Here is a 26,296-nt window from a genome sequence, read left to right as displayed (position 1 = left end):
CGTTCCTTCACTGTTGTTGGATCAAAATCCTGGAAATCCCTCACTAACAGCACTTTGGGTATACTTACCCCACATGGACTGCAGCGGTTCAAGAAGGCAGCTCACCATCACCTTCTCAAAGAATTGGGGATGGGCAATAAATGCTGGCCTGACCAGCAATGCTCACATTGCATGAATAAAAAAAATGAAAACGGAGTTTTAAAAATAACTTTAGAACCATTTCTATTTATACGTCTTACGTTGCAAATAGTGAACAAACCACATTTGCCCCTATACATTGCAAACTACCGCTCAGTTAGGCAAAGGGGAACTTACCCGAAATCTGGTCCGTAGTGCAAACACAAAACAAGACTTCAGCGAACAGAATCAAAGCCACTGATGGAAGATGCCGGCGAGTTCCAGATTGTGACTTGGCTGCCAGCAGACGTCCCATGATACATGTTTCAGCAGCAGCGAGCATCAGAATGTAACAACCTGCAAAGCAAAAATATCATAAAAATAGAACAGCACGAAGCCCCTTCCTTGTTTATTAAATGGCCAACCTCACCCATTAGGAAACAGAAAATTCCGAACCTTTAGTTGTGCTCACGTCCTCTCTTTCCGAAGCTTTGCTGCCCGTTGAGTTCCTAAACACGGAAAGCTATCATGTTTATTATGAATGGACTCTCAAATTCATGTATTACATGCATTTCTAAACAAATAATATTACAGTTAAAAATCAGATTATTTTTCTCCTTTATTGAAAAAGAAATGTTTGTCCTAAAGCCTTTTTTATTGTAGGTCCCTTTCTTGGAGCAATCTTGCTTTCCTCAGCATACCTGCATGAGCCGGGAGTTTCGAGGTGGACGGTGCTCTGACTGACAGTTCTGCTGCTGAGCTCCACCCCCGGTGACTGACAGCTCAGCTGCTGAGCTCCGCCCCCGGTGACTGACAGCTCTGCTGCTGAGCTCCGCCCCCGGTGACTGACAGCTCAGCTGCTGAGCTCCGCCCCCGGTGACTGACAGCTCAGCTGCTGAGCTCCGCCCCCGGTGACTGACAGCTCTGCTGCTGAGCTCCGCCCCCGGTGACTGACAGCTCAGCTGCTGAGCTCCGCCCCCGGTGACTGACAGCTCAGCTGCTGAGCTCCGCCCCCGGTGACTGACAGTTCTGCTGCTGAGCTCCGCCCCCGGTGACTGACAGTTCTGCTGCTGAGCTCCGCCCCCGGTGACTGACAGCTCTGCTGCTGTGCTCCACCCCCGGTGACTGACAGCTCTGCTGCTGAGCTCCGCCCCCGGTGACTGACAGTTCTGCTGCTGAGCTCCGCCCCCGGTGACTGACAGCTCTGCTGCTGAGCTCCGCCCCCGGTGACTGACAGCTCTGCTGCTGAGCTCCGCCCCCGGTGACTGACAGTTCTGCTGCTAAGCTCCGCCCCCGGTGACTGACAGCTCTGCTGTTGAGCTCCGCCCCCGGTGACTGACAGCTCTGCTGCTGAGCTCCGCCCCCGGTGACTGACAGTTCTGCTGCTGAGCTCCGCCCCCGGTGACTGACAGCTCTGCTGCTAAGCTCCGCCCCCGGTGACTGACAGCTCTGCTGCTGAGCTCCGCCCCCGGTGACTGACAGTTCTGCTGCTGAGCTCCGCCCCCGGTGACTGACAGCTCGGCTGCTGAGCTCCGCCCCCGGTGACTGACAGCTCCGCTGCTGAGCTCCGCCCCCGGTGACTGACAGCTCCGCTGCTGAGCTCCGCCCCCGGTGACTGACAGCTCCGCTGCTGAGCTCCGCCCCCGGTGACTGACAGCTCCGCTGCTGAGCTCCGCCCGCGGTGACTGACAGCTCCACCCCTGAGCCCCGCCCCCGGTGACTGACAGCTCCGCAGCTGAGCTCCGCCCCTGGTGACAGACAGCTCCACCCCTGAGCCCCGTCCCCGGTGACAGACAGCTCCACTGCTGAGCTCCGCCCCCAGTGACTGACAGCTTCGCTGCTGAGCTCCGCCCCGATGACTGACAGCTTCGCTGCTGAGCTCCGCCCCCAGTGACTGACAGCTCCGCTGCTGAGCTCCGCCCCGATGACTGACAGCCCCGCTGCTGAGCTCCGCCCCCAGCGACTGACAGCTCCGCTGCTGAGCTCCGCCCCCGGTGACTGACAGCTCCGCTGCTGAGCTCCGCCCCCGCCTGTGACTGGCAGCTCCTGTGCTGAGCTCCGCCCCCGCCCGTGACTGACAGCTCCAGTGCTGAGCTCCGCCCCCGCCTGTGACTGGCAGCTCCGCTCCGAACTGACAGACAGTTCCGCTGCTGATCACCGTCCCCGCCTGAGTGACAGTTCCACCCATGTGCTCCGGCCCCGCCTGTGACTGACAGCTCCAGTGCGGAGCTCCGCTCCCGCCAGACTGACAGCTCCTCCCCTGAGCTCCGTCCCCGGTCTGTGACTGACAGCTTCAGCGCCGTCAAACCGAGACAACTGTGAAGTCCACATGCGGAGGCGCTCCACAGAAACCAACATCTTCGCTCACACCATCTAACCGTCTCCATAGAAACCAACACCATCCCTCACACCATCTAACTGTCTCCATAGAAACCAACATCCTCCCTCACACCATCTAAAAGTCTCCATAGAAACCAACATCCTCCCTCACACCATCTAAAAGTTTCCATAGAAACCAACATCTTCCCACACACCATCTAACTGTCTCCATAGAAACCAACACCATCCCTCACACCATCTAACTGTCTCCATAGAAACCAACATCCTCCCTCACACCATCTAAAAGTCTCCATAGAAACCAACATCCTCCCTCACACCATCTAAAAGTCTCCATAGAAACCAACATCTTCCCTCACACCATCTAACTGTCTCATTAGAAACCAACATCTTCCCTCACACCATCTAACTGTCTCCATAGAAACCAACACCATCCCTCACACCATCTAACTGTCTCATTAGAAACCAACATCTTCCCTCACACCATCTAACCGTTTCCATAGAAACTAACATCCTCCCTCACACCATCTAACCGTCTCCATAGAAACTAACATCCTCCCTCAAACCATCTAACCGTCTCCATAGAAACTAACATCCTCTCTCACACCATCTTACCATCTCCATAGAAACTAACATCCTCCCTCACACCATCTAACCGTCTCCATAGAAATTAACATCCTCCCTCAAACCATCTAACCATCTCATTAGAAACCAACATCTTCCCTCACACCATCTAACCATCTCATTAGAAACCAACATCTTCCCTCACACCATCTAACCGTCTCCATAGAAACAAACATCTTCCCTCACACCATCTAACCGTCTCCATAGAAACCAACATCTTCGCTCACACCATCTAACCGTCCCCATAGAAACCAACATCTTCGCTCACACCATCTAACCGTCTCCATAGAAACCAACATCTTCGCTCACACCATCTAATCGTCTCCATAGAAACCAACATCCTCCCTCACACCATCTAACTATCTCCAGAGAAACAAACATCCTCCCTCAAACCATCTAACCATCTCCACAGAAACTAACATCCTCCCTCAAACCATCTAACCGTCTCCATCGAAACTAACATCCTCCCTCGCACCATCTAACCGTCTCCATAGAAACCAACATCTTCCCTCACACCATCTAACCGTCTCCATGGAAACCAACATCTTCCCTCACACCATCTAACCATCTCCAGAGAAACCAACATCCTCCCTCACACCATCTAAAAGTTTCCATAGAAACCAACATCTTCCCACACACCATCTAACTGTCTCCATAGAAACCAACACCATCCCTCACACCATCTAACTGTCTCCATAGAAACCAACATCCTCCCTCACACCATCTAAAAGTCTCCATAGAAACCAACATCCTCCCTCACACCATCTAAAAGTCTCCATAGAAACCAACATCTTCCCTCACACCATCTAACCGTCTCATTAGAAACCAACATCTTCCCTCACACCATCTAACCGTTTCCATAGAAACTAACATCCTCCCTCACACCATCTAACCGTCTCCATAGAAACTAACATCCTCCCTCAAACCATCTAACCGTCTCCATAGAAACTAACATCCTCTCTCACACCATCTTACCATCTCCATAGAAACTAACATCCTCCCTCACACCATCTAACCGTCTCCATAGAAATTAACATCCTCCCTCAAACCATCTAACCATCTCATTAGAAACCAACATCTTCCCTCACACCATCTAACCATCTCATTAGAAACCAACATCTTCCCTCACACCATCTAACCGTCTCCATAGAAACAAACATCTTCCCTCACACCATCTAACCGTCTCCATAGAAACCAACATCTTCGCTCACACCATCTAACCGTCCCCATAGAAACCAACATCTTCGCTCACACCATCTAACCGTCTCCATAGAAACCAACATCTTCGCTCACACCATCTAATCGTCTCCATAGAAACCAACATCCTCCCTCACACCATCTAACTATCTCCAGAGAAACAAACATCCTCCCTCAAACCATCTAACCATCTCCACAGAAACTAACATCCTCCCTCAAACCATCTAACCGTCTCCATCGAAACTAACATCCTCCCTCGCACCATCTAACCGTCTCCATAGAAACCAACATCTTCCCTCACACCATCTAACCGTCTCCATGGAAACCAACATCTTCCCTCACACCATCTAACCATCTCCAGAGAAACCAACATCTTCCCTCACACCATCTAACCATCTCCATAGAAACTAACATCCTCCCTCGTACCATCTAACCATCTCCAGAGAAACAAACATGCTCCCTCAAACCATCTAACCGTCTCCATAGAAACTAACATCCTCCCTCGTACCATCTAACCATCTCCAGAGAAACAAACATCCTCCCTCAAACCATCTAACTGTCTCCATAGAAACTAACATCCTCCCTCACACCATCTAACCTTCTCCGTAGAAACTAACATCCTCCCTCTCACCATCTAACCGTCTCCATAGAAACTAACATCCTCCCTCACACCATCTAACCTTCTCCGTAGAAACTAACATCCTCCCTCTCACCATCTAACCGTCTCCATAGAAACTAACATCCTCCCTCACACCATCTAACCTTCTCCGTAGAAACTAACATCCTCCCTCAAACCATCTAACCGTCTCCATAGAAACTAACATCCTCCTTCACACCATCTAACCGTCTCCATAGAAACTCACATCCTCCCTCACACCATCTAACCATCTCCAGAGAAACCAACATCCTCCCTCACACCATCTAACCGTCTCCTTAGAAACTAACATCCTCCCTCACACCATCTAACCGTCTCCATAGAAACAAACATCCTCCCTCAAACCATCTAACAGACATTTAAGGGGATAGCTGGAGTACTGTGTACAGTTCTGGTCACCAGACTAAGGGAAGGACATGATTGCACTGGAGAGGGTGCAGAGGAGATTCACCAGATGTTTCCTGGACTGAGCATTTCAACTACGAAGAAAGACTGGATAGGCTAGGGTTGTTTTCCTTGGAGCGGAGAAGGCTGATGGGAGTCCTGATTGAGGTATACAAAATTATGAGGGGCATTGATAGAATAGATAGGAAGAAACTTTTTTCCTTAGCGGAGGGGTCAATAACTAAGGGCCATAGATTTAAGGTAAGGGGCAGGAGGTTTAGAGGTGTGTTTAGGAAAACAAAATTCTCCCAGAGGATGGTTGGAATCCGGAACACACTGCCTGAAGGGATGGTAGAGGCAGGAACACTCGTGACATTTAAGAAGTATTTAGATGAGCACTTGAAACGTCAGAGCATACAAGGCTACGGGCCAACTGCGGGGAAGTGGGATTAGTTTTGAACGGGTGCTTGATGGTCGGCGCAGGCGCGTTGGGCCGAAGGGCCTGTTTCTATGCTGTAAAACTCTAAGCCTCTATAAATCTAATACACAGAATAGATACATTTCAACGAGAATTAAAAATTCCACTGGTGGGACCCGCCATCCGTGGTTAACTAAAACAGTTATAGATAGTATCAAACTTAATGAAAAAGCCTGAAATTGTGCAAAGATGGGAGGTAGGTCAGAACATTGGACAGAATATAAAAAACAGCAAAAAATGACTTAAAGATTGATAAGGAAGGCAAATTAGAGTATGGGGGAAAGCTTGCTAGAAATTTAAAGACAGATAGTAAGAATTTCTAACGATATTTTAAAAGAAAAGAGTTAACAAAGTGAATGTAGGTCCTATAGAAAGTGAGTCTAGGGAATTAATAATGGATAATAAGGAGATGGCAGATAACTTGAACAGATATTTTGCATCGGTCTTCACTATTGAGGATACAAGTAACATCCCAGTAGTAGCTGTAAGTCAGGAAATGGAAGGGAGGGAAGAACTCAAGAAAATTACAATCACCAGGGAAGTGGTACTGAACAAATTGTTGGAGCTGTGGGCTGACAAGTCTTCGGGTCCTGATGGACTTCATCCTAGGGTGTTAAAAGAAGTGGCTAGTGAGTTAGATGATGCATTAGTTTTAATTTTCCAAAATTCCCTAGGTTTGGGGAAGGTTCTGTTAGATTGGAAAATAGTGAATGTAACTCCTTTATTCAAAAAGGGAGAGAGACAGAAAGCAGGAAACTACAGGTCAGTTAACTTAACATCAGTCTTAGGGAAAATGTTAGAAGCTATTATTAAAGATGTTATAGGAGGGCATTTAGAAAAATTCAAGGTAATCAGGCAGAGTCAACATGGTTTTGTGAATGGGAAATCATGTTTCACCAATTTATTGGAGTTCTTTGAGGGAGTTACATGTGCTGTGGAAAAAGGAAAAGTGGTGGATGTACTGTACTTAGATTTCCAGAAGGCATTTGATAAGGTGCCACATCAAAGGTTATTGCAGAAAATAAAAGCTCATGGTGTAGGGGGTAACACATTGGCATGGATAGAAGATTGGCTAGATAACAGGAAACAGAGAGTAAGTAGGCATAAATGGGTCATTTTCTAGTTGGTAAGATGTAATGAGTGGTGTGCCACAGGGATCAGTGCTTGTGCCTCAACAATTTACAATTTATATAAATGACTTAGATGTAGGAAACCGAAGGTATGGTTGCTAAATTTGCTGATGACACAAATATAGGTAGGAAAGTACCTTGTACAGAGGACATAAGGGGGCCACAAAAGGGATATAGATAGGTTAAGTGAGTGGGCAAAGACCTGGCAAATGGAGTATGATGTGGGAAAGTATGAAATTGTCCACCTTGGCAGGAAGAAAAAAAAGCATATTATCTAAATGGTGAGAGATTGCAGAGCTCTGAGATGCAGAGGGATCTGGGTGTCCTAGTACATGAATCACAAAAGACTAGTATGCAGGTACAGCACATAATTAGGAAAGCTAACAGAATGTAATTGTTTATCGCGAAGGGAATTGAATGCAAATGTCGGGAGTTTCAGTAGCTTCAGTTAGACAGGTCATTGGTGAGACCACATCTGGAGTACTGGTCTCCTTCTTTAAAGAAGGATGTAAATGGGTTGGAGGCAGTACAGAGAAGCTTTACTAGACTAATACCTGGAATGGGTGGGCTGTCTTACGAGAAAAGATTGGGCAGGCTAGGCTTGTATCCATTGGAATTTAGAAGAGTAAGAGGTGATTTGATTGAAACATATAAGATCCTGAGGGGTCTTGACAGGGTGGATGTGGAAAGGAGGTTTCCCCTTGTGGGAGAATCTAGAACTAGGGGTCACTGTTTAAAAATAAGGGGTCGCCCATTTAAGACAGAGATGAGGAGACATTTTTTCTCTCAGAGGTTCATGAGTCTTTGGAATTCTCTTCCTCAAAAGGTGGTGGAAGCAGAGTCTTTGAATATTTTTAAGGCAGAGGTAGATAGATTCTTGATAAGCAAGGGGGTGAAAGGTTATCGGGGGTAGGTGGAAATGTGGAGTAATCAGTTCAGTCATGAAATTATTGAATGGCGGAGCAGGCTCGAATGACCGAGTGACCTACTCCTGCTCCTAATTCATATGTTCGTAACTGTCTCCAAAGAAACCAACATCCTCCCCCATGCCATCTAAGGAGGATTGGAGAACTGCTAACGTTGTACCTCTGTTTAAAAAGGGAGCGAGGGATAGACTGAATAATTACAGGCCAGTCAGTCTAACCGTAGTGGACAAATTATTGGAATCTATTCTGAGAGACTGGATAAACTGTCACTTAGAAAGGAAAAGGTTAATCAAGGATAGGGAAGCTGCGAGAGGCCAGGGAAAGAGCGAGACCAGGGCGGAGCTGCGAGGAGACAGGCATCGGTGAGTGGGAGTTCCAGCGGCTTAAGAGGCATACTCTCACACACTCTCACAGGGACAGTGAGAGAATTCCACGACTGACGTCACAGTTCAGAAAGTGGCGAATTGCAAGGCGAGGCAGCTGATTGGGAAGTAGGAACAGGCGAGAATTTCTATCCTATTTTACTACTTTCAATAGCTGAAGTAAAAGTTAAGATAGGGATTTTAGATTGTAGTGGGTAATGTTTGGAGTGGAATAAGGTCCATAGCATAATTAGTACTCTAAATTAAAAACCACTGACCACCTCCAGGCGCGTATCCATTGTCTCTCGAGATAAGGAGGCCCAAAAGAAAAGAAAAGAAAATTAAAGGGAATAACAAAGGAGCTTAATCTAAGGCTAAGTCAAGGCAGGAGAGCGCAGCCCTGTGGCATGCTCATCCTGCGCTATGTGGGAAATCAAGGATGGCTCTGCTGCACAGGAGGGGATGAAAAAGAGTGGGAGAGCCATATAATTGATATGGCTATAATTGATAGGAGATTCAATTATAAGTGGAACAGACAAGCGTTTCTGTGGCCGCAAATGAGACTCCAGTATGGTATGTTGCCTCCCTGGTGCTAGGGTCGAGGATGTCTCGGAGCGGCTGCAGGACATTCTGAAGGGGAGGGTGAACAGTCAGAGTTGCGCTACATATTGGTACCAACCACATAGATAGAAAGAGGGATGAGGTCCTGCAACAAGAATTTAGGGACTAGGTAACAGATTAAAAAGCAGGACCTCAAAGGTTGTAATCTCTGGATTACTCCTGGTGCCATGTACTAGTGAGTATAGGAATAGGAGGATAGAGCAGATGAATGCGAGGAGGTGGTTCAGGAGGCAGGGCTTTAGTTTCCTGGATCACTGGGTCTGTTTCTGGCAAAGGTGGGACCTGTACAAGTTGGGTGGGTTACACCTGAAACGGAACGGGATCAACATCCTTGCTGGGCGGTTTGCTAGTGCTGTTGGGGGGGGCGGGGGGTTTGCGGGTGGCGGTTAAACTAATTTGGCAGGGGGATGGGATACAGAGTGGAGGTACAGTAGGGGGTGATGCACAGTCAAATATAGAAGAGGAACTGAGTCAGTCTGGAAGGCAGAGAAAATATAGACCTGTTAAGGCGCAAGTGAAAAATGCAAGGCTGGATTGCATCTATTTTAATGCAAGGAGTCTTACTAATAAGGCAGAAGAATTGATTAGCACATGGCATTATGATATTATTGCTATCACAGAGACATGGTTGAGGGAGGGGCAGGACTGGCAGCTCAATATTCCAGGGTACAGAATCTTCAGGCGTGACAGGGGAGGGGGCAAAAAAGGAGGTGGCATTGCACTGTTGACTGCAGTAAGGAGGGATGATATCTTTGAAGGTTCCTCAAATGAGGCCATGTGGGTAGAACTTAAAAATAAAAAAGGGGCAATCACTTGGCTGGAAGTGTACTACAGGCCTCCAAACGGTCAGGGAGAGATAGAGGAGCAGATATGTAGGCAAATCTCAGAGAGGTGTAAAAATAATAGGGTAATCATAGTCGAGGATTTCAACTTTCCCAATATCAACCGGAATAGTTTTAGTGCAAAAGGCTTAAAGGGGGCAGAATTCTTAAAATGCATACAGGAGAGCTTTTTGAGCCAGTACGTAGAAAGTCCTGCAAGAGAAGGGGCAATACTGCACCTAATCCTAGGGAATGAATGTTTGTTTGCACTGGAGTGCAAACTTGGGTTGGGTTGCATTAGAGTGCTGAAGTGTGAGTTTTGTGACTGAGGGTGATTAAGGATTAGTTGTATCTAAAGTCCAGTCTTTCTTTTAAGTAGCAAATTAACTTAACAGTTGCTGTTAGGGTTGGAGAAGGTGAGTTCTAGACCAGCTTTAAACAGAGTTCACTCAGGCTCTGCTTGCAGCTGCACCTTGTTAATTAGTTAATTGGCTTAAACCAGTTTTCAGGGGCTAGAGTCAGACAGTATAAAAGTGGGCCATCTTACAGTGCTGACTTTGTTTGCATTGGAGTGCTGACTTGGGTTGAATTAGAGTGCTAAAGTGGGAGTTTTGTGACTGAGGGAGTTCGGTGAGGGGGGAGCGAGAAGCTCCTTTCATTTCCTACCTGTCCTCAAAGAGCGTGAGGGGAGCTGAGAGTTTCCAAAGAGCACAGCTGACTGGTGAGTTAGTCCTGGTGGGTATTTTTCAAACTGGATTGAATTGTAAGTCATTGTTTTAGCAAGACGTAGTCGATTTTCTTATTATATTAGTCTTCTAAAGATTTAAATTTAAAGGGTTTAGTCATGTCAGAAGAGCTTAAAGCCATGGTTTGCTCCTCTTGCTACATGTGGGAATCCGAGAACATTTCCAGTCCCCGGGACCTGCATGTGTGCAGGAAGTGTGTCCAGCTGCAGCTCCTGGAAGCTCAGGTTTTAGAGTTGGAACGGCTGCTGGAAACACTGTGGAGCATCCGTGAGTCTGAGAGCATTGTGGATAGCACGTTTAGAGAGGTGGTCACACCGCAGCTGAAGGGACTTGAGGAAGGAAGGGAATGGGTGACCACCAGGCAGTCCAAGAGAATCAGGCAGGTAGTTCAGGAGTCCCCTGGGGTCCCGCTTGTAAATGGGTATTCTATTTTGGAGACTGATGAGGCTGGTTCCTCCAGGCAGTGTGGACAGAGCCAAGCTTCTGGCACTGCAAGCAACCTGTCTGTACAGGAAGGGGGAAAGAGAGGAAAAGCAATAGTAATAGGGGATTCTATAGTCAGGAGAACAGATAGGCGCTACTGTGGCCGTCAACGTGACTCCAGGATGGTGTGTTGCCTCCCTGGTTCCAGGGTCCGGGATGTCACTGAACGGCTGCAGGGCATCCTGAAGGGGGAGGGTGATAAGGCAGAAGTCATGGTACACGTTGGTACCAATGACATAGGTAGAAAGAGAGATGAGGTCTTGCAGCAAGAATTCAGGGAGTTAGGCAGCAGACTAAAAAGCAGGACCTCTCGGGTTGTAATCTCTGGATTACTCCCAGTGCCACATGCTGGCGAGTATAGAAATAGGAGAATAGCACAAATGAATGCGTGTCTTAAGAGTTGGTGCAGGGGGGAGGGTTTTAGATTCCTGGACCACTGGAACCGTTTCTGGGGAAGATGGGACCTGTACAAGTGGGACAGTCTACATCTGAACCAGAGGGGGACTAACATCCTTGCTGGTGGGTTTGCTAGTGCTGTTGGGAGGAGTTTAAACTAATTTGTCAGGGGGCGGGGACGCAGACTCCTAACAGAATAGGGACACAGCTAAACACAGGAAAGCAAACCCAGTCAGAGGGAAAACAGTGGAAGTAAGTTTCAAGGGAGTAAGACCAGGATGGATGGCCTCTACTTTAATGCCAGGAGTATTACAGGTAAAACGGATGAGTTAAGGACAAGGATTGACACATGGAATTGTGAAATAGTACCCATCACGGAGACATGGTTGAGGGAGGGGCAGGATTGGCAGCTCAATATCCCAGGATATAGAATCTTCAGGCGAGACAGAGGAGGGGGTAAAAGAGGAGGGGGCATTGCAATATTAGTTAAGGAGTCAGTTACTGCAGTAAGGAGAGATGATATCTTGGAGGGGGCATCAAATGAAGCTTTATGGGTAGAGTTTAGGAATAAAAAAGGGACAGCCACATTGCTAGGTGTTTATTACAGACCTCCAGATAGTCAGTGGGAAATTGAGGAGCAAATATGTGCGCAATTCGCAGAGATGTGTAAAAAGTAATAATAGGGTAATTATATTAGGTGATTTCAACTTTCCCAACATTAATTGGGTAGTCATCGTGTTAAGGGCTTAGATGAAGTGGAGTTCTTAAAATGTACACAGGAGAACTTTTTAGCTCAATATGTAGAGGATCCAACAAGGGAGGGTGCAGTGTTGGACTTAATTCTGGGGAATGAAGCCGGACAGGTGGTTGATGTGTTGGTGGGGGTGCATTTTGGTGATAGCAACCACAACATAGTACAATTTAATCTTGTTATGGAGAAAGAAATAGACAAGTTGCTAAAAAAGGTTTGGATTGGGGGAGAGCGAATTTTAGTAAAATAAGGCAGGATCTGGCCAAGGTAGACTGGAAAGAGTTACTTGTCGGGAAATCTACAGAAGAGCAGTGGGGGACATTCAAAAAGGAAATGGGGGGGGGGGGTATAGTCCCAACATGTTCCCTCTAGGGTAATAGGTGGGAGCAACAAGCCCAGAGAACCATGGATGACCAGAAACATTCAGGTACGATGAGAAGGAAAAGAGAGGCTTTTAGCAAATACAAAGAGAGCAAATCAATGGAAGCATTAGTGGAGTACAGGAAGTGTAGGATGGAGCTTAAGAAAGCAATTAGGGCAAAGAGGGGACATGAGAAAGCTTTGGCTGGTAAAAGTAGGGAAAATCCCAAGATATTCTATAAGTATATCAATGGGAAGAGGATAACCAGGCCCATTAGGGACCAAGGGGGAAATCTGTGGGTGGAGCCAGAGGACATTGGGAGGGTGTTGAATGAATACTTCACATCTGTCTTCACCCAAGAGAATGAGGAAGTAGATATGGAACTTGGAGAGAGAGACTGTGAGGTTCTTGAGCAAATTGTCACAGGGAATGACAAGGTATTGGAGGTTTTGGCAGGCTTAAAAGTGGACAAATCTCCAGGTCCGGACGATTTGTGTCCCAGGATGCTGTGGGAGGCGAGGGTGCAGATTACAGGGGCTCTTACCCAAATTTTTAATTCCTCTCTGGCCACCTGGACCTTTGACAAGGTCCCACATGGGAGATTTATCAAGAAAGCAAATGCACATGGAATACAGGGTAACTTGATAAGGTGGATTCAAAATTGGCTTAGCTGTAGGAGACAGAGTGATGACAGATGGCTGTTTTAGTGACTGGAAGCCAGTGTCCAGTGGCGTACCACAGGGGTCTGTGCTGGGTCCCCTATCGTATGTCATTTATATAAATGACATAGATGACTATGTGGGGGTAGGATCAGTAAGTTCGCGGATGACACAAAGATTGGCGAGTGGTTAACAGTGAGGTTGAGTGTCTTGGGTTACAGGAAGATATAGACGGGATGGTCAAATGGGCAGAAAAGTGGCAGATGGAATTTAACCCTGAAAAGTGTGAGGTGATACAGTTTGGAAGGAGTAATGTGACATGGAAGTATTCAATGAATGGCCTGACACTGGGAAGTTCCGAGGAACAAAGGGACCTTGGCGTGTTTGTCCATAGATCCCTGAAGGCAGAAGGGCAGGTTAATAGGGTGGTGAAAAAGGCATTTGGGACACTTGCTTTTATCAGTCGATGCATAGATTACAAAAGCAGGGAGGTCATGTTGGAGTTGTACAGAACTTTGGTAAGGCCACAGCTGGAGTACTGTGTGCAATTCTGGTCGCCACATTATAGGAAGGATGTGATTGCACTGGAGGGGATGCAGAGGCAATTCACCAGGATGGTGCCTGGGATGGAACATTTAAGCTATGAAGAGAGGTTGGATAGACTTGGGTTGTTTTTGCTGGAGCAGAGAAGACTGAGGGGTGACCTGATTGAGGTGTACAAGATTATGAGGGGCATGGACAGGGTGGATAGGGAGCAGGTGTTTCCCTTAGTTGAAGGGTCAGTTACTAGGAGACACAAGTTTAAGGTGAATGACAGGAGGTTTAAGGGGGATTTGAGGAAGAACTTTTTTACCCAGAGGGTGGTGACAGTCTGGAATGTACTGCCTGGGAGGGTGGTAGAGGCGGGTTGCCTCACATCCTTTATAAAGTACCTGGATGAGCACTTGGCATGTCATAACATTCACAGCTATGGGCCAAGTGCTGACAAATGGAATTAGGTAGACAGGTCAGGTGTCTTTAATGCATCGGTGCAGACTCGATGGACCGAAGGGCCTCTTCTGCGCTGTATTATTCTGTGATTCTGTGAATGAAGCCGGACAAGTGGTAGAAGTGTCACTGGGGGAACATTTCGGGGATAGTGACCATAACTCTAAGATTTAAGGTAGTTATGGAAAAGGACAAAGATGGGCTGGAAATAAAGGTACTGGATTGGGGGAAGGCCGATTTTAATATGATTAAACAGGATCTGGCCAAAGTGGACTGGGAGCAGCTACTTGTAGGAAAGTCTACATCAGACCAGTGGGAGTCATTCAAAGAAGAAATAGTGAGAGTTCAGAGCCAACATGTACCCGTTAAGGTGAAGGGTAGGACCAACAAGTCCAGGGAACCCTGGATGTCAAGGGATATAGAGGATTGGATCAGGGAAGAAAAGGAGGCTTATGGCAGATTCAGAGCTTTGAAAACAGCAGAGGCACTAGAGGAGTATAGAAAGTGTAGGGGGGTACTTAAAAAAAGTAATTAGGAGAGTAAAAAGAGGACATGAAAAAACATTGATGGGCTAGATAAAGGAAAATCCTAAGGCGTTTTATAAGTATATTGAGGGGAAAGAGTAGGACCCATTAGAGACCAAAGTGGCAAACTGTATGTGGAACCGGAGGACATAGGTGAGGTTTTAAATGATTGCTTTTCATCTGTGTTCACTATGGAGAAGGACGATGTAGAGATCAGGGAGGGGGTTTGTGATATACTTGAACATATTAGCATTGAAAGGGAGGAAATATTAGCTGTTTTAGCGGGCTTAAAAGTGGATAAATCCCCAGGCCAGATGAGATGTATCCCAGGCTGTTATGTGAGGCAAAGGAGGAGATTGCAGGGACTCTGACACAAATTTTCAAATCCTCTCTGGACACAGGAGAGGTACCAGAAGATTGGAGGCCAGCGAATGTGGTACAATTATTCAAGAAGGGTCGTCGGGATAAACGAGGTAATTACAGGCCAGTGAGTCTAACATCAGTGGTAGGGAAACTATTGGAAAAAATTCTGAGGGACAGGATTAATACAGGCACAATGGGCCGAAGGGCCTGTAACTGTGCTGTATAACTCTATGACTCTACAACTCTTTGATAGTCAGCACGGATTTAAGGGAAGATCTTGTTTGACCAACTTGATCGAAATTTTTGAAGAATTAACAAGGAAGATTGATGAGGGTGGTGCAGGTGATGTGGTCTACATGGATTTTAGCAAGGCTTTTGACAAGGTCTTACATGGCAGACTGGTTAATAAAATTAAAATCCCATGGGATCCAGGAAAATGCAGCAAGGTAGATACAAAATTGGCTCAGTGGCAGGAAGCAAAGGGTAATTGTTAATGGTTGTTTTAGCGACTAGGGGGCTGTTTCCAATGATGTTCTGCAGGGCACAGTATTTGGTCCCTGCTTTTTGTGGTATATATTAACAATTTGGACATAAATGTAGGGGGCATGAATAAGTAGTTTGCAAACAACACAAAGATAGGCCGTGTGGTAGATAGTGAGGAGGATAGCTGTAGGCTGCAGGAAAATATTGATGGTCTGGTCAGGTGGGCAGAAAAGTGGCAAATGGAATTCAACCTGGAGAAGTGTGAGGTGATGTATTTGGGTAGGTCAAACAAGGCAAAGGAATACACAATTAATGGGAAAATACTGAGAGGTGTAGAGGAAGTGAGGGACTTTGGAGTGAATGTCCACAGATCCCTGAAGATAGCAGGACACTACCGATAAGGTGGTTGAAAAGGCATATGGAATCCTTTCTTTTATTAGCTGAGGTATGGAATGTAAGAACAGGGAGGTTATGCTGGAACGGTATAATTCATTGGTTAGGCCACAACTTGAGTACCGTGTCCAGTTCTGGTCACCTCATTACAGAAAGGATGTAATTGCACTAGAGAGGGTACAGAGGAGATTTACGAGGATGTTGCCAGGACTGGAAAAATGCAGCTATGAGGAAAGATTGGATAGGCTGGGGTTGTTCTCCTTGGAACAGAGAAGGCTGAGGGGAGATCTGATTGAAATGTACAACATTTTGAGGGGCCTGAATAGAGGGGAGATGAAGGATCTATTTACCTTAACAGAGAGGTCAGTGACTAGGGGACATAGATTGAAAGTGATTGGTAGAAAAATTATGGGGGAGATGAGGAGAAACTTTTTCACCCAGTGGTGGTGATGGTCTGGAACTCACTGCCTGAAAGGATGGTTGAGGCAGAAACCCTCAACTCATTTAAAAGGAATCTGGATATGCATCTCAAGTGCCTTAATCTGCAGGGCTACAGACAAAATGCTGGAAGATGGAAATAGCTGGATCGTTTTTCGACCGGCACAGACACGACGGGCCATGTGGCCTCTTTCAGAGCCTTAAATATTCTCTGATTCTATGCGTCTCCATAGAAACTAACATCCTTTTCCGCACCATCAAACCACTTCCATGCAAACAAACATCCTCCCTCACACCATCTAACCGTCTCCATAGAAACTAACATCCTCCCTCACACCATCTAACTGTCTCCATAGAAACTAACATCCTCCCTCACACCATCTAACCATCTCCATAGAAACTAACATCCTCCCTCACACCATCTAACTGTCTCCATAGAAACTAACATCCTCCCTCACACCATCTAACTGTCTCCATAGAAACTAACATCCTCCCTCACACCATCTAACCATCTCCATAGAAACTAACATCCTCCCTCACACCATCTAACTGTCTCCATAGAAACTAACATCCTCCCTCAAACCATCTAACCATCTCCATAGAAACTAACATCCTCCCTCAAACCATCTTACCATCTCCATAGAAACTAACATCCTCCCTCACACCATCTAACTGTCTCCATAGAAACTAACATCCTCCCTCACACCATCTAACTGTCTCCATAGAAACTAACATCCTCCCTCACACCATCTAACCGTCTCCATAGAAACTAACATCCTCCCTCACACCATCTAACTGTCTCCATAGAAACTAACATCCTCCCTCACACCATCTAACTGTCTCCATAGAAACTAACATCCTCCCTCACACCATCTAACCGTCTCCATGCAAACTAACATCCTCCCTCACACCATCTAACCATCTCCATAGAAACTAACATCCTCCCTCACACCATCTAACTGTCTCCATAGAAACTAACATCCTCCCTCACACCATCTAACTGTCTCCATAGAAACTAACATCCTCCCTCACACCATCTAACCGTCTCCATAGAAACTAACATCCTCCCTCACACCATCTAACCATCTCCATAGAAACTAACATCCTCCCTCAAACCATCTAACCGTCTCCATAGAAACTAACATCCTTCCTCACACCATCTAACCATCTCCATAGAAACTAACATCCTCCCTCATACCATCTAACTGTCTCCATAGAAACTAACATCCTCCCTCACACCATCTAACCGTCTCCATAGAAACTAACATCTTCCCTCATACCTTCCAACTGTGTCTATAAAAACTAACGTTTTCTCTCTTAGGGTCATGGTGGCACGGAAGGAGTCCATTTGACCACTGAATCCATGCCAGCTGTCTGTACTGCAATCCAATCAGCCCATTTGCCACTCTATCTCTATAGGTCTGCAAGTTGATTTTCTTCAAATGCCAATTCAATTTCCTTCTAACATCATTCATTGTCTTCGCTTTCACCACCCTCGTAGGCAGTGGGTTCCTGGTTATTAACACTCACTGCGTAAAAAAGTTCATCTCACATGTTGTCTGGACTAAAGAACTTTGGTTTTGAGGAAAGATTGGATAGACTAGGGATGTTTTCTTCCGAGCAGAGGAGGCTGAGGGGAAACGTAAAAGAAGTGGGGTCTGGATATAGTGGATAGGAAGGCCCTATTCATCCTGGTTGAGGAGTCTGTAACCAGGGGCTTAGATTTAGGGGAAGAGATAAGAAAGCACCTTCCAAACCCACGACCTCTACCACCTAGAAGGACAAGGGCAACAGATGTATGGGAACACCACCACCTGCAAGTTCCCCTCCAAGCCACACACCATCCTGACTTGGAAGTATTTCACTGTTCTTTCACTGTTGCTGGGTCAAAATCCTGGAACTCCCTTCCTAACAGCACTGTGGGTGTACTTACCCCACATGGACTGCAGTGGTTCAAGAAGGCAGTTCACCACCACTTTCTCAAGGGAAATTAGGGATGGGCAATAAATGCTGGCCTAGCCAGCGACGCCCACATCCCATGAATGAAGAAAAAAAAGGTTTAGAAGGGGTTCGAGAAGAAATGTTTTCACCCAGAGGATAGTGGGCATCTGGAACTCACTGCCTGAAAGGGTGGTAAACGCAGAAGCCGTCTTAACATTTGAAAAGCATTTGGATATGCACTTGAAGTGCTGTAACCTCCAAGACTATGGACCAAGAGTTGGAAAATGGGATTAGGCTGGATGGCTACTTGTTGGCTGGCATGGACAAGACAGCAGAATGCCCTCTTCTGTGCTGTAAATTTCTCTGAATCTATGATGATTATTTTGCTCCAAGAAGAACAATCCCAGCTTCTCCAACCTAACCTTGTAGCTAAAACCCCTCATCCCTGGAACCATTCTGGTAAATCTCCTCTGCACCCTCTCAAGGACCCTCACATCCTTCCTAAGACGTGGTGGCTAGAACTGGACGCTAGTTGTGGTCCAACCAATGCTGTATAAAGGTTCAGCATAACATCCCTGCTTTTGTACTCAATACCTTTATTTATGAAGTCCAAGATCCCATCTGCTTTGCTAATTACTCTCTCAATATCTCCTGCCACCTTCAAAGATCGATGCACATGAACCCCCAGGTCCCTCTGTCCCTGCACACTCTTTAGAACTGTGCCATTAATTCTATATTGCTCTCCCTATCCTTTCTGCCAAAATGCATCACCTCACACTTCTCTGTATTAAATTCCATCTGCCACTTGTCTGCCTATTCTGCTAGCCTAAAGGCCTGCTTAGGTCAGGGGGAAAAAAAACAACCCGAATCCGACAGAACTGCATTGGACCCGAGCCCGACCCGGCCCGAGTCCCTCCATTTTTTCCTGCGTCCGACCCGACCCGAGCCTGACCCGACCACCGGAATGTTCCCTTTACCTACCTTTCGATTCCGAATCTGGGGGAAGCTGCAGCATGAGCGTGATGTCATAGAGATGCTCACTCGCTCACTGTGCAGACTCAAGAGTTTCCCTCCTTGACGTCCCGGACTCCCAGCTCAGGTAGGCTTTTCAACTTTTAACACTTACCAGCAGAGCAAAATGCAATACTTGCTGTGTGTGTCCGACCTGGACCCGGCCCGACCCGACCCAAGCCCGAAAGCCAGACCTGCAAGATCCACCCGACCCAGACCCAACACATGTTGTCGGGTCCCATCGGGTTCGGGTCGGGTAGCAGGCCTTTATGCTTGCCTATCTATGTCCTGTTGCAGTCGATTAGTATCATCCTCACTTTGCCACACCTTCAATTTGATATCATTGGCAAATTTTGAAATTTTACTCTGTATTCTGTTACAACCGAGGCTGGAGAAATGCACTGTCTTTCTCTAGTTCCACTTCTCCATGGGTCACACCCTATATTTATATGTTTTATCCAGTTACCGATATGGCTAATTGTCTACTTTATCTATTTTAGTTTCAGAATAAAATCCGCGAACCAAGTTTCTTTAATAAACAACAAAATTATTAATTTATTATAAAACAACACTAATTCAATAAAGAAGCAAAACATTAACACACAGTTTGAAATATGAAAGTATAAATATATACCCTTCTAAAATAACCCATGCGCGCACACACTCCAGTTAAGGAAAAAAATTAAGAAACTTTCTCTGCGGAGATCAACTTTACAAAAAAGACAAAAAAACTTTGGCCGAGTATTTATGGATAAGATATTGTTACAGCCAGGTGAGGAGGCAGGGGGTCTCAGGCTCCCCTCTTGCCCTTCCTCTTATTTGACCACAGCAGGGTTCATTTCTTTTAAACACTGGTTTTTCTTACCACCTCCATGAGTGTTTTACCTTTTTCCTTTACTGTGATCTTGATCTTCTAGAAGAAGGAATTTTCCTCCACACAAGATCAGATGGCAAGTTGTTCAACCTTGCCTGTCTTAGAGCGAAGACCAAAGTACGGAAGGTCTTCATCAGGGAACTCCTCTTTGCTGACGATGCTGCATTAACATCTCACACTGAAGAGTGTCTGCAGAGACTCATCGACAGGATTGCGGCTGCCTGCAATGAATTTGGCCTAACCATCAGCCTCAAAAAAATGAACATCATGGGACAGGACGTCAGAAATGCTCCATCCATCAATATCGGCGACCACACTCTGGAAGTGGTTCAAGAGTTCACCTACCTAGGTTCAACCATTACCAGTAACCTGTCTCTCGATGCAGAAATCACAAGCACATGGGAAAGGCGTCCGCTGCTATGTCCAGACTGGCCAAGAGGGTGTGGAAAAATGACGCACTGACACGGAACACAAAAGTTCGAGTGTTTCAAGCCTGTGTCCTCAGTACCTTGCTCTATGGCAACGAGACCTGGACAACGAACGTCAGCCAAGAGTGACGTCTCAACTCATTCCATCTTCACTGCCTCTGGAGAATCCTTGGCATCAGGTGGCAGGACCGTATCTCCAACGCAGAAGTCCTCGAGGCGGCCAACATCCCCAGCATATACACCCTATTGAGCCAGTGGCACTTGAGGTGGCTTGGCCATGTGAGCTGCATAGAAGATGACAGGATCCCCAAGGACACATTGTACAGCGAGCTCGTCACTGGTGTCAGACCCACCGGCCGTCCATGTCTCTGCTTTAAAACGTCTGCAAACGTGACATGAAGTCCTGTGACATTGACCACAAGTCATGGGAGTCAGTTGCCAGTGATCGCCAGAGCTGGCGGACAGCCATAAAGGCAGGGCTAAAGAGTGGCAAGTTGAAGAGACTTAGCAGTTGGCAGGACAAAAGACAGAAGCAGAAGGAGAAAGCCAACTGTGTAACAGTCCCGACAACCAATTTTATCTGCAGCGCCTGTGGAAGAGTCTGTCACTCTAGAATTGGCCTTTATAGCCACTCCTAGCACTGCTCCACAAACTACTGACCACCTCTAGGTGCTTACCCATTGTCTCTCGAGACAAGGAGACCAAAGAAGAAAGAAGAAAATCTTGAAAGAACCAATCGGACAGGTTTTCTTAAGTTTAAACAAGAAAGACATAAGTTTATTATACTTAACAATCTAACCCCAATTCAAAATAATAAAAAATACGCTGTACATTCACGCACACATTCACATGAGAATCATACACACACACAAATGGATTACAAAGGGAAAAACAGATTTGGTGGTTGGATTAAAGTCCAGAATAAATGGAACTTAAATACACAGGCTGTGAAGTGGATGCTCCGGTAGTCCTCCAGCTGAAGCTGTATTCTTGAAGTCCTCAGCTGGTCAAAGTGCACTTTGTGGTGGGCCTGCTTTGCTCAGAGTTTTCTTGAAGGCCGACTGGTAGGTGGCTCTCTTCCCCTGGTCTCTGGCTGTAGCAGTCTGTAGGCTTGGAGGGTCCACAGTCGCAGATGGTTTGTAAACTTCGTGTTTTCTGGAGAGGGAGAGAAAAATGAAAGCACTCAGCCTTCTCTGCTGCTGCCCACGCAGTTACTGCTTGTCTTCTGTGAGTGTTAGAAAACTCCCAGTTTTTTCAGGGATGGATGGATGGTCACATGGTTCTCTCAATCCCCTTTATTTTTAATGAGGCTCAAAGTCTAAAACCCCAAACCTCTGTTCGGTGGGGTTGTCAGAAGGGACGTCTTCACTTATGAATGCCTCAAGATAGCTTTGACTGTCCTGCTAATGAGGATGAATTGCATAATCTACTTAGTTAGTCAAAGCATTGTTCTGGCTGGGCTTCTTGTTAGACTTTTGTCTTCAGTTCAGTCTCCTGGTATTTCAGATACAAATTGCAGTGGTCATCTTGGCTGCTAATTTTTTAAACGTTAACTGTCGGATTTTTCCCAATAAAAGTCTAATGTAAGTTTTCAACCGATGAAATTAATATTTCTCATTTGGCATTTTGGGTTTTCTTGACAAGATGGAATGTTCCAGATGGCCTTTTGGTCCACAGGTACACAGAGGCGGCTGTCACTGGGATCTTTCTGGAGCAGTTCTTTTAAGGCGACATCGAGGATTAGTCTGGCAGGTGTTTCTGGAGAATGACAGCATCCGGGGTTTCAGCTATCACACTGGATTCACAGGGTTTCTCGAAGAGGTGGAACAAGATGAGTTGGTTGCTTCTCTCAGCAGGCTGCAATCCCAACTGAACATTCAAACAGGCCACACCCCAAGTCAGAAAGCCCAAAACTCCTGACCACCATAAACTTAGACATGTGACTTCTCTGTAAACAACTCCAATAGCCAACAAGACCTCTTATGTTGCTTTAACTTCATTACCTCTTCCAGTAAGTGTTTGTTTTTAAACAAAGTCCCAAATGTCCTTCCAGTGACCCTTTAAAAAAACAAGTCCAGCATCTCCTCACAGTCATTTAAACATGTCCTCAAAACATTTTAATAATGGAAGCACCTTCAAAACAATTCCAAGTTATTTCTAGTCATTCTCAGTAGAGACCACCAACTTTAAAACAGGAGATATGAATTTCTGAGACCAATTAAAGAATTACATGACAATATTTCACATTTTAAGAATTCTAATATTCTAATAAGTAAACTAAAAATCAACATTAACGAAACAGCACTTAGTAGGTAGCTAATAGACTACATTACAGAGAAAGGTATTTCCCATTAACTTATTAACACACTTGAAAACCCCACAACAGATTTTTACATTACAGTGTTCTCAGCGAAAAGATATCCTTGCGGTTCAAAGTCCCAAACTCTTACCAGCTTCAATGGGTTGAATCTCCCAGTGTCCTTCTCACAGTCCTCTTTGCTCACTTCTTCTGAGCACATTCGAATGCTCTTCCATTAATAAGGCAATCACTAGTGATCCCGTTGGTCTTTTTTTCTCTGCAAACCTCGAAACTTCAAACTGGGCTCAAATCATAGAGGCCTTTTGCTGTATTGGTGATCTGAGAGCAGCTGTCTCTCCAGAAAACAGCCCACTGGCCTCTCTCTCTCTCTCTTTAGACTGCACAGCTGACCCAGACCTAGGAAAGTCTCTCGAATTTATCCAGATTGTTATGACCGAGGTGGGAGGAGTGCATTTCTCAGTCCCACTTCTCCACAGGTCACATCATATATTTAAATTTTCCCACTTACCGAAACAATCAATCATATACTCTACTTTCCCCACCAACCACTCCCCCCCCCCCAAAGAATAAACCACACCAACCAGGTTTCTTTAATAAACAACAAAATTATCCATTTATTATAAACCAAGTCTTAAACAATAATGAAGTAAAACATACACACAAGTAGAAGTATTAAAGCCCCTTATTTATCCTAGCCCTCACGCACACACAGATACACAAACAGTTAACCGGGGAAAAAAAGGCATTTTTCTTTAAGCTGTTACAAAGAAATAGAAGGAATAAAAAGAACCCACTTAAGCTTAAAAGAAGGCATGAAAGAAAGTCCTTTGTTTTGGTGAGGTGTCTCAAAGGTGAACAGACAGCTGCCACTAGGAATCTTCCTGGAGCAGTTCTTTCCAGGCAATGCTGATGGTTCATTTGGGTAGGCTTTCAAAGAGATTCAGCACAGAAGATTTCACATAGGTCTTAGATTAGATTAGATTAGAGATACAGCACTGAAACAGGCCCTTCGGCCCACCGAGTCTGTGCCGACCATCAACCACCCATTTATACTAATCCTACACTAATCCCATATTCCTACCAAACATCCCCACCTGTCCCTGTATTTCCCTACCACCTACCTATACTAGTGACAATTTATAATGGCCAATTTACCTACCAACCTGCAAGTCTTTTGGCTTGTGGGAGGAAACCGGAGCACCCGGAGAAAACCCACGCAGACACAGGGAGAACTTGCAAACTCCACACAGGCAGTACCCAGAATCGAACCCGGGTCCCTGGAGCTGTGAGGCTGCGGTGCTAACCACTGCGCCACTGTGCCGCTTACATCAGGTGTGCAGCAGCAAATGTTTCAATTCTCACACATTCGATGCAAAGTTCATTCAAAGATACAAGGTTTCTGCAAACATGCAGGATTTCTTCAAATACAGGTGGCAACAGGAAACACACTTGATACAGGATTTGCTTATCAAGAGAAAGGTGGGCTGGCTGGATCTTCAGTTCTCCTGGTAGGTCAATAAGCAAGCTCCAACTGACTCTGGCAAACACCAACTGACTTTTCAATAGTTCAAAATGAAACTAAAATTCTGCATCAGCAATGTTGTGACATTGATATTTCCTTGTAAACATCTGTCCCTTCAGGTTAGAACACAACCCCCTGCTGGGTTCTTTGCAAACAGGTTATTTCCAGTAAAACTTATTTCCATTCAGTCCAAACCTTCTGGTAACTTCTTTTAAGAATAACACCCAAAGTTCAGCTTCTTCAAGGTTCCAGCATCCATGGAATCATTTGCAGCTTTTAAAATATAGATTCTCAGGTTTTAACAAAAAATGGAAACCCTCGGAACACCTCCACTCTTGGAGAAATGAAATGCCATTTTTGAAGGCATTTCATTGCAATGTATAAAAAAGGTTGAAAACATTTTAAAACACATTCTCACATTCATCCCCCATTCTTTACCTGTAGTTAATACAAATTTGCTTTGTACCATCTTTTCAAAATTAGATTCAGGATAAAGCATCTGCAATAACATTATTTTTGCCCAAAATGTGGACAATCTTTAAGTAATAGGGCTGCAACAGTAAACTCCATCGGAATATTCTGGCATTCTGGGTTTTTTATTTTTTCCACAAAGGTTAACCAAATCAGCCAATTGCAACCTTCCAAACAGAGCCCCCAGTTGTTTCAAGTGTTCCTTCTAAATGTCATTATAGAGCAGCACATTACCAAGGTAAACTACACAGTTAGGAACATTGGTTTCATTACGACCGCAGCGGGAGCAACACACTGTCAATTCAGTCGCATCACTCCATAGGTTGCAGCATATTATTAAACTTGCGCAGAAAAACCCGATCAGAAAACAGCCAAATTAAATACTCCAGTAACCCCTGGAATAAAACAGAGTAGAACAGATACTTTAGACAACAATAAATTAACTATTTATTTAAAAAAAATCTTAAACACTATTAAGATAAACCTATATCTAAAGAGCTTATAACTTCTTATTTTAATTTAACTCCCCGATTCACACACATTGGGCTGGATTTTACCAGCCCCTCAACACTGCGGTTCGCTGTGTGGGGTCGGTAAAATGCTGTGGGGAGAGGCCCACCTTGACCCGCAACATCAAGAAGAGCCCACCGCATATTACCAGCGGCGGCAGGAGCTCGGTGCGGCCCCCCGCCGCATAACGGCGGTACCACGATTAGCATATAGTAAGGAATACTTACCTTTGCTGGTTATGCAGCCCGCCACCTCTCCACTGACACTTGCGGATTTTTAGCTGAACGGGCAGCCATCACGTGCTGTCCCATTCACAATCTGTAAAGCCGGCGGGTCCTCAGAGGCAGAAGTTGCCGCCAGCGAAGGTAAGTTGTATCATTCAGGGGTCTCACTCTGCATTACGGGACGGAGGAGGGAGGGGGCATATGCAGGGGTCTAACTACATTCTGAAAGGGAGGCGGTCTGGGATTACTGGAGGGAAAGCTGTGCTGGCATGAAGGGAGGTACCGTGTACCATCCCTCCGTTAACAGTGTACGCTCTGTGTTTGTGAGGGGGCAATGGCACACTAGGCACCCTGTGTGTGGGGCGGGTGCCAGAAAGGGCAGGAGCATTAAGGTTTTATGGATGGTGGGGGCAATCGATTCAGCTGATAGGATTTTGATGCGGTCATGCTGTGCCACTCTGAGTGTAGGCCAAGTTGGGCAATGCCATGGCGTGTCACATAGTTGATCTAGGAAAGCAGCTGATGTACCCATCAACACCAATCCATGCTCTGTTCGGAACCTTCGAATACATGCAGGGTTCAACTTTATTTATCACATGGAAATAGGCATGGCTCATCTGACATTGTGTGATCCTCTGCACATGAGGATCCGTATGCGCCAGAGGCAATACCAACAGGCAGGTGCGATCCAGGTGGAGGCCCCCAGTCGTGAGCAGCAGCCTTCATGGGGAGCCCGCCATTACTTTTGCCGTGCATCTA

At 45.9% G+C, this 26,296-nt stretch overlaps 1 protein-coding gene across 1 annotated transcript; it reads right to left on the bottom strand.

Moving 5' to 3' along the window:
- Positions 1–459: 459 nt before the first annotated feature.
- LOC137367164 (loricrin-like) lies at positions 460–17,584 on the bottom strand. The gene is made up of 4 exons (XM_068028600.1): positions 17,517–17,584; positions 1,458–2,433; positions 819–1,397; positions 460–474 (listed from the first exon to the last, which is right to left on the bottom strand). Exons 1-4 carry the CDS (start codon positions 17,582–17,584, stop codon positions 460–462), a joined length of 1,638 nt encoding a protein of 545 aa, XP_067884701.1.
- Between the last annotated feature and the right edge of the window lie 8,712 nt (positions 17,585–26,296).

This window comes from Heterodontus francisci, chromosome 3, assembly GCF_036365525.1.
Source record: "Heterodontus francisci isolate sHetFra1 chromosome 3, sHetFra1.hap1, whole genome shotgun sequence".
NCBI lineage: Eukaryota > Metazoa > Chordata > Chondrichthyes > Heterodontiformes > Heterodontidae > Heterodontus > Heterodontus francisci.
The sequence above is the reverse complement of the archived record's forward strand: the minus strand, read 5'-3'. Positions and strand labels throughout refer to the sequence as shown.